Source organism: Toxotes jaculatrix, chromosome 7 (genome assembly GCF_017976425.1).
Source record: "Toxotes jaculatrix isolate fToxJac2 chromosome 7, fToxJac2.pri, whole genome shotgun sequence".
Lineage (NCBI taxonomy): Eukaryota > Metazoa > Chordata > Actinopteri > Toxotidae > Toxotes > Toxotes jaculatrix.
In genome coordinates this window covers 23625101-23639859 of record NC_054400.1, presented here as the reverse complement: position 1 = coordinate 23639859, position 14759 = coordinate 23625101, and the positions used below count along the sequence as shown (strand labels likewise).

General features: G+C 45.3%; 1 protein-coding gene across 2 annotated transcripts in view; it reads right to left on the bottom strand.

Moving 5' to 3' along the window:
• kat6a (K(lysine) acetyltransferase 6A) overlaps positions 1 to 13673 on the bottom strand; it is a 30614-nt gene extending 16941 nt beyond the window's left edge. For both annotated transcript variants that reach the window (XM_041041532.1, XM_041041533.1), the window contains exons 1-3: positions 13547 to 13673; positions 10641 to 12100; positions 411 to 519 (exon numbers count right to left, since the gene is read on the bottom strand). In XM_041041532.1, the coding sequence (XP_040897466.1) occupies positions 411 to 519; positions 10641 to 11315 (784 nt within the window). In that variant the 5' untranslated portion in view covers positions 11316 to 12100; positions 13547 to 13673. The remainder of the gene's footprint in view (positions 1 to 410; positions 520 to 10640; positions 12101 to 13546) is intronic.
• Positions 13674 to 14759: the final 1086 nt, after the last annotated feature.

Below are 14759 nucleotides of genomic sequence, written 5' to 3'. Positions count from 1 at the left end.
AAGGCATGAATGTAGTTGAAATGGCATTCAAAGACAGAGATAAAAGCAGTTAAAAGGAAGAAGTTAAGGGTGTTAAGTGTGTGCACTGTAAACAGTTCAAGTCTGCAGCTTCCTAAAATTCCATAGCAATTTTTTATAGCTCCAGTATGAAAATGTGTCCTTACTGTTGTGCTTTTATTTGATTTTAAAACTGCAATTTTTATTAAAATATATAAATAAATAAGAATAATAACATATAATAAATGCATTTATTTTAACCAATCATTTCGCAGGCAGCTGATCTGGATCTTCTTCCTCCTGTGATTGTTTTTACCAGAAAACTAGAAAAGTGTAACCAAGTCAAAGACTGAACTGGTGCTGGGACGTTTTTGAGGAAGTTTGGGTTTTGCTGGTCACAAATGAACACTCACCACTATTGCCGCAGTCAGCGCAGGAGATGAGCTCCTCCGGCTTCTTATCGCGATTCTGCTCCTTGGTGCCCAGACAGAAGCTGCAGATGGGGATGGGCTCTGCCACCGGCTGGCAGAGGGACAAAGCAGAAGGGAAAGGGGGATGCAAGTTGAGACTGTCGGTCAACTTAACAGCTTCATTGTACAAATGAAAACAACAAAGTGGCCTTGTTTGTCCTGCCACAGTGGATGACTGTTGCTGTGTGTATTAACAAGCTAACAGCGGACTGAAAACTACAATGACACCATGGAGCATGTGGATCTGTGAACAGAGAGTTTAGGATAATGAAGAGCATGAGAGTTACTGTGATGAGTGAGCTCGTATTATTTCTGTGACATGTCGTGTTAGAGGTGCCAGTGTCTCTTGCTGACTGCTGAGCTATTGGATCAAAAGCTGTAACTCGGCGCTTTTGGTTGTACCGGTTGAGGAGTTTAATTCCTCTGCAACACGTCCCAGTTTGACACTTACTCTGCAACATGCCATCAGACATTCAGTTCTGGGGCTGCATAAAAATTTCAGTGTGTCCCCAAAAACACAAACTATGTCAGCAGGTGCGTACTCAGATGCAAAACAAACACATTATCTGAAATGCACACAAGCGCAAATCTAAGCCAGGCTTGTGTCCAGGAAAACAAAAGGCTGGATAACACTTAACATGTTGTTAGACATCAAATAGGACTTGTGTGAACAATAAAGCTGAAAAATCACATCCCTGAAGCAATGCAGGTGCACTTCACACAGACACAAACACAGGAGGGGGGGAGGCATGGGGCGGCTCTCCTTGAAAGTTTCTGGGACATGGAAGCCTTGAGAGGGGAAGTGGTGGCTTACTGCTACCTCCAAGTTAACCACAAGTAATTTTCAGCAAACATATTTTGTTTACTACTGAGCACTATCCAACAGATTTAAGGAAAAAATGTATTGCTGTCACTTTAGCCTTATAAATCTTTATACTTTGGCTGGAATATTTCCAACTCCCATAAACGTCCTGTATACAAATTCATTTTGGTGGCATCAAATGCCGGGAGAACTTGAAAAAGAAGAAGAAGAAAAATCTATAATGGTGATTTAATGTGCCTATAAAACATTTTTTGACCTTTTCAAATATTACTGTTTAACCATACTGAAAATCACTGGGTGTAATTAGGATTTTCTGACAGTGATCAAATAAAAAAATATTTACAAATTAATACAAACACACGTTTAAAATACAAAATGATCAACAGCTAAGGAAACCAGCTGCTTATGTGTCTACCATGATACAGCCAGTTGGTTTTAGAAGTCACACACTGAGATGAACGAAGAACATCTGTGTATAATCAAGGTGATGCCAAATAATTTTAGGTTAAATACACCCAAGGACAAGGACAGAGACATTCCAACAAATCAAAGGCAACTTTACAGAAAAGTACTGAGAGAAGAGTACTGGAAGATTTCCAAGGCACGGAATATGTTCATCAGAAAAGTGTAATTGTGTATAAGTGTGTCACAGCCTGCCTGGAGGAAGTTGTCCTCAAAAAGTGTATCTGTGTGAGAAGTGCACAAATGATGGACACAGAGGGAGCTACATGTCTCCATGGTGAGACTGGAGACACTGTGCATACAACAGTGTCTGCCATTGCCCGACGGCTTCCACATTCTCAGCTTTATGGCCGAGCAAAGAGAAAAGCTCTACTGAAAACAACTCACATGACACCTGGACTGGTGTTTACCAGCAGGCATGTGGGAGAAACAGGAAGAAGAAGCTTCTATGATCTGATGGCACCAAAGTGGAGCTTTGAGGCCATCACATTAATCTCTGTTTTGTATGAATCACATGCTGCATGTCAGCACATGCACTGCATGGCAGCACCGTGCTGTAGGGATGCTTCTCTGCAGCACGCCACTGAAGGCATGGGGTAACATGACTGCAGCAAAATCTGCAAAAGAACGACTGAATGGGAGAAGACATGCGCACAAACACAAATCCAAAATTTGAAAACAACAGTGTCCTGGAGTGGACGTGTCTGAGTCCAGGCCTCAATTCAAGTCAGAGCTTGTGCCAGGACTTGACAATTGCTTTTCATTCACAGTCTCTGGACACTTGACAGAACTTGAGCGGTGTGACAGATTTCAGAATAACACTTAAAACTGACCTGAAGTGGGTAAGTAAGAAGTAGTTTTTGTTAATTAGTGTCAAAGAAGCCAAATTTAATCCACATTGTATCATGGTTAAAAAATGAAGAAACCTGGGGCTCAGTAAAACCAAATATTTAAGTACCGTGAAACAGTAAAAGTATCTGATTGAAAGAACGGTTTTCATCGTTCACACTCGCAGTATGTGCTTACAATGCTATTAAGTGACATAACAGACCTGTAACAGATGCTGTTTTTACAAAGCATGCTAGGACTATCAGCCAGCTATTGATTCAAACACCCATTTATGATGCTGTACCTTTTGGTACCGAACCACTGGTGAGCACTAGAGCTGTGTCGATAAAATCGATTCTCCTCTCATTTTGTAAGGATTGATACGTACGTGCTCACGTACAAATTCGCGTCATCAAAGGCACGCATGTGCGCGTGGTGTGAAGCTACCAAACAATGAACATCGTCGGACAGTAAGCAATGCTTAGTTAACGTTAAAAATAAAAAAGTGCAAACTTGGGCATTACTAAATTACGTCGGACAGTAAGCACTGCGTACTGTCTGACGCCATGTTCATTGTTTGGTAGCTTCACACCACGCGCGCATGCGTGAATTCGATGACGCGAGTTCGAACGCGAGCACGTACGTATCAATCCTTACAAAATAAAATGAGAATAGGAGAATCGATGTTATCGACACAGTTGTAGTGAGCACAGTAACTTGCACTCTTTGCAGAAAATCTGTGATAATATGTGTTATTTGAAGAGGCAGATACCACAAATGGAAAAATTACGTTTATTTTTAGTAGAAACTCAAATAACTTTTTCCTTGACATACTGTCATACTTACATAACTTCTATCACAACTTCCTATGAATTAACAGACTTAGAAATTAAAAAGGAAGACGACTCCTGAGAGGAACAGTGTGTTCTCCAGCACATCCCGGGTATCTGCAATGAATCGCAGTGAGATACACTAATCTGTATGTTTTAGATAGTGATGTAATTTGGAAACCATGAAAAAAGACTTTCTAACAGCCAAGGTTATATCACCTCTCCCAACCCACAAAAGACAATGTAATCCTTTATTTAGCTGGAAAACAACAACAACAACAACATGACATTCACTGAAGTTGATGTTACAAGGTTTCCAGCAGGACAGTGGTGTAAATGCACATAGCTGCAAAGAGCTGGGTAGGCACCAGATCCTGGCAGGGAGGAGACAGGGACAAGAGCTTGATTTATTGGGTTCATTTCCTTCTGACTCAGGCTGCTTCCAGCAGCCCCCGCTACACCTTACCCACCCACATAACACAGCACAGGGACAGGGAGACAAAGAGAAACAAAAGGTATGGAGTGAGGGAGTGAGGGAAGAAAGAGGTAAACTGAGAGAACAGGGTTGTAGAGAATGAGTGGTGAAGAGAGAAGTGGATAAGGAGAGACATGCAGGCTGCTGAGAGGAAGACAGCCTTACTAGGTCTCTATTTCTGAAACCATTTCACATTTTCACAGGTGAAAATTTTATGAAATAGTGATCATGCACTGGATTTTACTAAAATAATTAAACAGCTATACTGGTCTACAAAACAAGCCAACAAAATCACTGAAGAGAAATGTAAAGAAAAGAGGAGGAGGAGAGGAGTATGAAAAAGGCAGAGCGAGGACAAAAATAAGAATCCAGAGGGCAAGAGAGCGAAGGAAATGGAAAGCGTAAAGAAAGAGAAAAAAAATCTGCTGCAGCAGTCCTCTGAGCAGCCTGCGTGCGACCAACACCTCAATCATTCCTGACGCTTAACCCTTTCCCCGCTGGAGGAGGTCAACTGCTCCCGCTCGCCCTGAGAGCGCTCGAGTAAACAAGCGCCGAGAGTGAGCGAGCGAGCGTCTCCTTTCACACACCTTGTATAGAGATGCACGTTACAGTGAAGCTTCAGTTACTGGCTGCCACTGTAAATTAATCCCCAACAGATACTAAAAAATGAAAAGCTAATCCTCCCTCCATGACAGGGATATTGGAACAGTGAAACACAATCCTCAAATTCCTCCTGAGAGCTGCTTTTCCTCCCTGTTTCAGCCCTTTCTACCTCAGCCAGTGCTGGCTGCCAGGACTGCTCTTACACTACAACAGCACTCTAGAAAATTCGCACACCGACTGACTGTTTGAGTCGAGCGTCATGGCCGACATTTGACTTGAAATGTGTGTGCAGATGTGTGTATGTCTATTTTAAGCCTGCGTGTTCATGCTTTGGCATGTGCTCTTTCCATGTTCTTTCCAACATAAGGAGGACTCAGGAACAAAACGTTGTTCTGAGCCAAAAAGACACACCTCATGACAACTAGCTGCATTAACTGGGTGGACTTGACACGCCACCTTAAGTCCATAAAAACATGTCTTTCAAGTTACAAGTTCCTTGATAAATACACGCCTACACACTAACAGACAGGTGAAGGTACCCTGGTATGACCCAGCTGACACACCCACCCGTGTTTTATGGATCACTTAAGAACAACAACAACATTGTCAAACACCATCCATATCCTGCAGCACTGTGCTCCGGTGTTTGCCTGGTTCTTCATTTTGCTCTCTAATAGTTTAAATTAATACATAGCATTGCCTAAGACCTTGTGCAGAGAGCTAATAGGTTATAGAAAAGAACTACTGATGGCCTGGTTTCCCCTTTACAAACTGACTTCTGTTATGCAAAGACAGAGGACAGGAGAGTGAGACAGGAAGGAGAGAACAATGGAGGAAGGACGAAAGGAGAGGCAGAAATGGAGGAGGAGGGGAGAAAGGAGAAAAGGCAAAGGGAGAAAAGGGAAAGAAGGAAAAGCGTTACTGTTGTCCTTGTCTCAAGTCAAGGATCTCATTAACATGGGAGTCCAATCTCAGCAAACCACCACCACCCTTCCCTTATGGCCACCCCCACCTCCAACACGAACTCATTGATCACTATTACAGGACATGCCGTGCAAGCAGAGACAACACGCAAACACATACGCACACGTTCCAAAAGTCATCACATGCACTGAACAGCTAGCAGACACGAGAGACACCTTGACACGCTACTGTTCCACTTTCACTTAAGAGCGTGCAAACATGCGTAGATGGGTGTTCAACTGACAGCAGTTAATTGTTAGGAGCACGTGCCTGAAATCGCTTGCATACTTGAAACGAACTTGACTAAATTTTCATGTGATATCTTCAAGAGCCTGAGGAGGACCCTGGGTTGTGCCAGAGTGCCCTCCCTTGAGCCAAGCATCACCCTCCATTAAAATTGAGGTTAGCCAGGGAGCACAAAGCTAAATCACTGCATCAAACTGAGCGGGGCTGGCTAAGCTCCAGCCGTCACTTCCACAGCTGCTCAACACATTGGCTCTATTTGTGGGGTGGTGAGGTTAGCCATATGCAAGGCCTCACACAGATATGCTTCCCGTGCCAAATGCCATTCACATCACAGTCACTGGTGAGCTCGAGGTAACTGCTCCCCCTGGGCGCTGACACCACTGCTAATGCTGTTTCTATGGACTCACGGTCAGCTCCATCTGTTCCTGGTTGGTCTTATGCTTCTGATGGGTCAAAACAGAACACCTTCTCTGAGCGACAAATGATGACCAATGCTAATGCTTCACGCTGGCAGTATACAAACGCTATCGAGTATGCATTTAGCATGTCACAAGAGATGACACAAGCATTGCTTCATACAGTTTTGTTGACAGCAACATTTTTTTTCTACAAAAGAAATAGTCCAAATTAAATCTGTTGACAGTGAGGTCTGTGGATTATCAGTGTAACTGGGACACACAGTTTCTGGAAAAACACTTTGCAGTTGTATTTCTTATTCTGGTCTATTCTTTTGAGTGGCAGCAGAAATATGAGAGGCAATAACACAAAATGTTGTCACATAAAACAAGAAGTATCTGCAGGGCTATATATCACAGCAGGAACCGTAAGTGAGAAACTGTGTTTTTGGTAAGATATAAGGCTGCAACTAATGGCTGTTTCCACAATCAATTAGATCTCCAGATTAAATGATAACGATAGAATAATAGATCAATTATCAAAATAGCTGGCAATCAATTTTCTCCCCATTAACTAATCGTTGCAGTTCTATTATGATTTGTTTGCACTGACCGTTTCAATAAATGAATGCTCAACAGCTTTTCCATTTCTCCTCTGGTGTGTACAGCTAAATGTCAAACAAGAAGAGAGCCTGTGGTAGCAGCACAGCTTAGGTTAAAGCTGGTGTCTTCAGAGAGTGAAGCCAGCCTTTTTTAACTTTGGGCACTAATAATGGGCCAACCAAGGCCAGGGCTCTGGCAAAATGGAAACAATAGATGCCTGTCAAGGAAATGGGCAACAGAAATGAAGAATTTCTACAAGTTTAACCTCCTCCTTGAAAAATGGACAAGCCCAAAATCCGAAATTCAAGAAAAGTTGACAACAGCGTCATGGGAGACCATTTCATGGCACCCAACTTAGTCATTCTCCCAGCATTCCTGTGGTGTAGCACTGTAACCCTAGGAATGTTTCCATCCATCCAGCAAAGACACAAAATCCTCTCCTGTGTCTACATAACATGATGTAGCAGCAGTGGGGGATGGGAGAAAAGAGAGAGAGGAGGACCGAGAAACAGATGAAGAGGCAGGTTGCACCCAAGGCATATAATCGATGTCTGGGGGCATTTTGCATTCATGGTCCTGAGTGACGATGTCTTCACCTTGAGCAAACACAAGCAGAGAGGTAATGTGTGTGATGTTAGAGAGACAGGCAGGGGTCGATTCAATACAGAGAGGAATGAATTACAGTGGATAAATATCTTCATTACGGTTCATAATACACAATGCCTAATGCAGCAGCTCTACAGCCACCACCAGCGAAGGAACCATTAGCTGCAGGATGCTAACATTAGCCAAACTTGTTAAGGGGACGATCTGGAGGGAAATGACCACAACACGGCTGTGTGTGTGTGTACGCTGTTCGAGTCACTTTTTTCACACGTCCTCGCCGTGACACTGCACGTCGACATCGAGAACTCTGGTTCACCCCGCTCCAGCTGTTGAGGAGAGGGCAACCGCAGGGCAGGGAGATTGCTCTTGCCTATTATGACGGGATGAACATCATGCGCGCACGCACGCGCACACCCCCACACACACAACTATATACCCAGGCGGATATACACACAAAAGCTCAGCATCAAGCCCATCCCACCTAATGGCTGCAGCTTCATACTACTAACGGGTGCTCAGGGAGGCAATGAGGTTTGCCATCTATATATCCATGACCCCTGGTTGACTTCGCTCCCCCATTCACCTCCCCCTTCATGACCTGGCAATGGCACCCTATTAGGGTGAGGGAGGGAGAGGGAGAGACGGAAAAAGGGTCTGGGATCCCGTTTGAATGGAGTGCTCTGACACAAACATCAGCGTGTTGAGTACACAAATCTCCCTGCAAATGGGGTCAAAGCTAGTGCTTACCCATTTGTTTTCATTTTCCTCCCCGCTCAGCCTTTACTCATACACGCTCTCTCTCTCTCTCCCCCCTTTTCCTTGGGAAATCGTAACTGTTAGCAGTCATGCAGAGCACTATGGCAATGATGCACCAGAGGAAGAGTAGTGGAACAGAGGAGAGTGATCGTGCAACACTCGTCTCTGTCTTCTGTGCACACAGTTTCTATCTGTTTGAAGCATGTGCCAGTGCATGTGGCACAGACTAACATACACATCACGAACATACCAACAGGCAAGTGTAAAACACACACGACTGAGCAGCAATCAGGTTGATACCTCTGGAGAGATATATCAAGGCAACATCACAACAATAAGCAGAGAAGAAGAGTAAACAGGTTTGTGTGAATGCCAGATACAAATGTCAACTTCCCTGTAGCTCTTCCATGACCTAACAAGCCTGAAGAGGAGCCTCACGAACACACAACAAAATGCCTCAATTCATGTCCACACATTTCATTCATAATCTCAGAGTGATGACTAATTTCACTGATGCAACAGGGAGGCATCTTCAGGTTTACTTTGAATTTACAGATTTGATAAGAGCTCTCTTGTACATTATACAATCACATAACACGTTATTTCACCTGTAAAGAAACGATTCTTTCGCACCGAGATGTGAATTAATTTGTCTGTGTTTTTATTTAGTTCATTTGGAGAAGCAAGCCGATCAGTAGCTGAGTCACAGAGGAGGAAGTGGTTGATCTCTGTTTGTCTTAAGAGGTGGACCATCTGCAGCCAAGCAGGTCACTGTGTTTGGCAGACCCCATGGGACTGCAGCCTGCTCTGTAGACTAATCCTACTCTGTGTGTGTGTGTGTGAGTGCGCGTGCATGGCTGCCCTTACCAGAGGCTGGTGTGGCTGCACAGACATATACACACAGACCCACACAGGGGCCAGATAAAGCCAGGAGCCAGTCAAAACAGTGTTTAGGACCAGTCTAGGGTCCTACTGGCTGTCTGATAACCTGGCTGACGTGACCAGAGGATGGGCCACCAATCTGACAGATAGTTGTGTGTAGTTCTAACAGGTTTATTTACAGAGGGGTTGTTAAAATGCACGTTTGCATGCCCACAGACATCTGAAGTAGAGGATTTATGATACGTGAACAAATGTGTGTGTGGTCTGAAGTCAGAATGCATTCAGTTTGTGTTTATGTCTGTGTTTCCATCTTTGCATGCAGTGTTACTGGTTCGTGTTCGTGTGTGAGTGTGTACATGTCCCTGGCCCTTACAAGCAGAGGTTAGCAGGCGGCTGCTCTCTCTGATCAGGTTACAAAAGTGGGTGTGTTCCCGCTCTCCTCTGTCGCCTGTATGTCTGCCTCTCCCTCTCTCTCTCTAACTCATTCTGTCTCTCTCACTCTCTTCTCCCTCTATGTCTCTGCCTCTCTCTCCCTTTCTGGTTACAGAGGCCTGAAGCTTGCGTCATCCATGCCTCTTCCTCTGGCAGAACTACAGACCACCTCTCTCTCGCCTGTCTGTGCTCCTCCCCTTCCCTCTCTTCCTTTCTTTCTTTCTTTCTTTATTCCTCCCATCTCCTGACAGCTCCTGACAGGGAGCAGCCCTGCAGCTGGTCCACACTCCCTGCAGGAGGCTGGGAGCCATGTGACTCTCTCCCCTGACCTCCTCCTCCTCTGCTGCTGCAGAAAACCGGCCCACCAGCCGCCCACCCAGCATCACTCTGGTACTGATATCCTGAACAACAACACACACACATACATACCTGTGATCCTGTCACTCAAACACACACCCATCAAAACAATGTCATGCTGACCAACTGTGTTCAGTGATGTTTTTCTAACATATGTTCCTACCTGGTACCTCAGGTCTTCTAAACACACATTGATAGCATTTCAAACACAGAGATACACACTCTCCAGTTTGTGGAAAGATGCTCACACTGGTATGTGCCTGATCTTGCCCAGCCCTTCTCAGCCACTACTAAAATAACTCTGCATTACGCTAACTGTAAACCACTACACCATATGCTCGTTGAAAACTCACAACTGACAGTCACACGTTCAAAGACCTTACTGTACTATAGCAAATTACAGCCTTGTAGGGCATGACCGATTTGAACAAGCAGACAAATGCAGTGCCAATGTCTCAGTTATTGCCAGTCAAAGGACCTGGACAACTCTGGATGTGCAACAGCTGTGTACCAGAAAGTGTTTTCTATGTTTTCACAGGTAATCTCACTTTCTCTCTGCTGCTCTGACAAGTTTTAACTGAAGAGCACATGAGATTTCTTGCCACAATTACAACGCAGCTACAGTTGTTATTTCAACAGGATATCCGTGATCTTATCAGACCCATCTGATGCCTAAAGACTAAAGAGCTTTGCCCACATTTGTTTTGTTTTTTTACATATGTAATGTATTTAGACTAACTTACACTATCAACAGTGATCAGCAACATCCAAATACTAAATGTCACATCCGTGTGAAATGTCAATAGTACCCACAATAAATATGATCACATGTTTACTGTTCAATGCATTACATCAATGTGTGAGTCTGGTGTGTATGTGCACAGCTTTACATGTCTGTTTGTGGTGCATTACCTTGTCTTTCTCATGGGGCAGCAACCGAACAGGTGGCAGCGATTCCAGAGACACCGTCCCAGTTCCATCATCCTGGGAGCTGCTGCGGCTGATGAGCTGGAACAGTGGACCCTGCTTTGCCACACGTCCATGGGCCACTGCCCTCTTCAGGGCCACCCTCAGCTGCTGGTGGAAGAGGCCAGGCCCCATGGAGCCGCTGCCCGACAGGTAGGCTGCCACATCAGCCTGGCACTTGAGAAAGCGCTCAATGTTCTTTAAGCTGGAGCCACCAGGCTCATGGAGCCCTTCCAGTGCCCGCTTAATCAGCTTGTTCCAGTCAAGTCCCGGTTTCTTCCCTGAATGGGAGTGAGAGCTACCGCCGCCACCACTGCTGCTTCCACCGCCTCCTCCTCCACCTCCTCCAGAGCTGCCACCGCTTTTGGGCTTGGGCAGAGCCAAGCGCCCAGGGTTATCAGGGTCCTTGTAGGAGTTCAGACCTTTGTTGGTGACCTTTAGAATGGTACCATCCTTGACGCTGAGCTCTAATTGCTCCAGAACCGTTTTGCGGTCCAGACCATGGGACATGGAGACCGCATTGCAAATGCGCTCCTCTGATGGTCGCTGCTTCTGCTTCTTCACCTTCTTGATGGCCTCTAAGATCCATTGGGTGTACATTGGGTTTGCCAGTTTCACCATGGCTGCGGTCTGGGTGGGCCCTGGGGCCTTACCACAATGACCACACACAAAAAAAGGGACTGTAAGCCAAGGAAATACCTGGCCTGCGCCGTAGCGCCGCCGCCTCCTCCTCCTCTTCCTTTTTACCCTCTGCCCGCTTACTATCCCTTGTCCTGGGGTCGCACAGAGAGTCCCTCAGAAGCTGAGTATGAACAGCACGGAAGGGAGCAGCTAACCATAGCACAAACCCCGTGAGCCAACCCTCCACCCGGTAAAATGAGGTCCACCCACCACCCACTCCCAGCCAGGTGACGGTCCCTGGCGAGAAGCAGGGGGAGTGGAGGAAGTAGCAGGTCTACTAGCAACAGTAGACAGCACACAAGGTAGGGTAGGGTAGATCTTGAGGAGGGGCGTTCAGTAAAATAAGGTGTTTCCCACTTTGCCTGTGACAAAATACCTATACATGGACAATAAAACCTGTTCAGTCAGTTTCCTGTTGCTGGCAACTTAGCCAGTTCTCAATGTGAGTTGTGAAAGATGATCATGGTCTCCAAGACATGAAATTAGTGTTTCAATGATAAAGGCGGGGGAAATACAGTAAATATGTTTTCTGTGGATTTCAACATTCCACAAGATGAGGATTTTCTCTGCATCCACGTTCCCCCGTCTTCACTTTTTCTCTTGTCGTCCTTTACTCGACCAGCAGTGTGGGCTTCTCAGCTCTGGGACGGAACAGATATCTCACCCCAGGGAGCAGCCAGGGCTGATCACCTTCATGCCTATTGCACTTTGGTAGCTGACAAACCCTGCAGAAAAAAAGAAAATAACACAGAGAGAAAGAGTTTAGTAAAACCTGGCAGAAAAAAGTGAAACATCTATTGAATAAATAGTAAAAATTACAGGGATGACGTTTAAGTAAAGAATGATGAGTTTTAGTGAGATGCAGAGAACCTCATATGCAGCTTTTTACATAGGTCGGGTACAGTGCCCTCATACAGATATATATAAATAAAGCCACGCTTGCACTTAGAAAGTACCATGAGGTTTGGCCATGCACTTCTAACAACTAGAAATTAGTAAGAGGAGCACACACTCCACCGATACCTGTTACCTCTACACAGCTAGCTCATCAGTTTTAAATGCAACCATGCTTTTCTCCTATTACACCGATATAACTGCCAAAACCACAGTCAGTATGACACAACTACTGTCAACAAACAAGTATCACTAGAGCCTCTAGCAGCTACTAGAAATGGCACAGATACACCATATAATGATGTTAATGATGAGTTATAACAAGAGTAAACAACATCATCCTAAAAACTGCACTCGCAAGTTGACTGTTGGGCTAGTTGGGTTGCTAACGTAAACATGATGCAGTCAAAACACAGACTGTTAGCAAACATTAGCCGAGGCGCTAGTTAAAAATCAAAGCCAAGTTAATTGCCGCATTGCCAAACTGTTTCGTGCGGTGCTGTTTGCCCTCACTGATGTGATATTAGGCAGCTAAGTGTCTGACAACAAGCCTTCCCGCTAACTGCTGTTGTTTAGCAAGCTAACGTTAGAAGCTAGCCAAAGAGCTAACGTTACGATTATGTTACTAACGTTACTCGCTAACCCGAAACGTAAACAGCATGAAACAAGAGGTTAGCCAGCGCTCCTGCACAAAAAGACAACAATTTCCCCTTCGCCTGACATTTCAGACAATACCAACCAGCACACCGCAGCAAACACTGCGAATAATATCTTTTTTGAATGACATTCAGATTTTAACGTGAGATCGCGGCCTTGTAAAAGGCACAATGCAACTTGCAGACGGCCATCTCGGCTAGCGGGCAAGTGCGAAAATGAAGATATGATAGCCGCGGATTCCGCAGTATTACATGTTCTGCAGCGTTCAGCCCAGCCTTCGGTATGGGTGAGGTGCCTCTGTCCGCCTAGAGGCGTCCCTACAAGCGGTCCCCACCTCGCTTACTTCCTCCCTCCACCAGCCGCCCTCCCACGTAACGCTACAGCCTGCGGTGCGGTGAAGACAAGGCCGCTGGAGCGGAGTAGCTAGGCCTCGGCTCCCCCCTCCGTACCCCCCACCCACCTCCGCGATCATCATCCCTCCGTACCCCTCTCTTCCTCTACCTCTCGCGGTTCCCCAGAAAGCCCGAGCTGGTCCGGTTCTGGTTTCCGAGGGAAGCTCGGGTAAAGCGGGCCGTGTAAAAAATCTCAAATCCCCCCATCCGGCTTCCGCTGCTACTCACCGGAATTTCGTGTCGAGCCGCCGAGGAGAAGGTGCCAAAACCGTGCGAAACGGAGACAACAACAAGCCTAAAAATGCAGCCAGAGACCAGGGGCTCTAGAGCCGACGCCATCTTTGAGTGAAACAGGAGCACGGCTGGTGGGGGAGGGGGGAACACTGAACCGTCAGGCAGGGCCAAGGGACCGTCTGCATGGTGCGAGGCGAAGATCCAGGGGAAGAAAAATTCTCTGCAAGGCGCAGGGGGCGGCGGCGGCGTGCTGTTGCTATGAGAGGGGTGTGGATATTGCTTGAGGACATGAAATGGAAGAAAGGGACAGATGGTGGTGGTGTTGGAGGGAGAAAAAAAATAAAAAGAGGGGATATGTGTTCTCGCATTCTCGGCTGTACTATAGCTATATAGGGGGAGATTCAAGGGAGCGTCTGCATTTTGCCCAACAGTTGTAAAAAAAAAAAAAAAAAAAAAAAAAAAATCAAAGCCATGAGCATGCCTTAACGTTAGAGGGTATTTAAAGATCAAAGTGAGACACCCCTCCACACTGCAGTCTATTGTAGCAGCTACGTTTTTTTAAGCTGAAGATGGGAAGCAAGCCACACAGATCCAGTCCCCAGAGATGATCAGATGTTGCAGTGTGTAGCTATCCGGAGTATTACAGTACATGATAAAGCATGTTATTATCTGTCTATGCAGAGTAGTCCACTGATGCATTGCTCGTCAGGCTGTGAAACAGAGTATTATATTTCCACCAAAGTACATGATTATGTAAACTGTCTGCAATGGATCCACTTTGTTACATTTCATTGAATGGCAGCTGAGACTAACACCTTTTCCTTATAATTTATGTTTGTAGAAAGGAGGGGTTTTTACAGCTCACAGTGCAACATAAATTACAGCATCTGGTGACAGATGGAAGCAACATAATGTAAAGGTATCACTCTCAGTGCATTTCAGACTGCCGTGTGCTCCATTTAAAAGTAATTTGCAGTGAATATGCACAAGCAATGGATACTTTTAGTCCTATTACATTGTATATAATTTAAAAAGATCCACATTAAAAGGGAGAGGCTATTAATCATGGCTCAGAACACACAGACTTATGTGTAGGGGTGGAGTATCACAAAATGCCCTGTAATTTACTGCCTTCAAGTTTGAACAGCTAAAGTACAGTCTTCTAATTATTCATAAGAAAAACAATCAATATAGGAAAACTGATTTT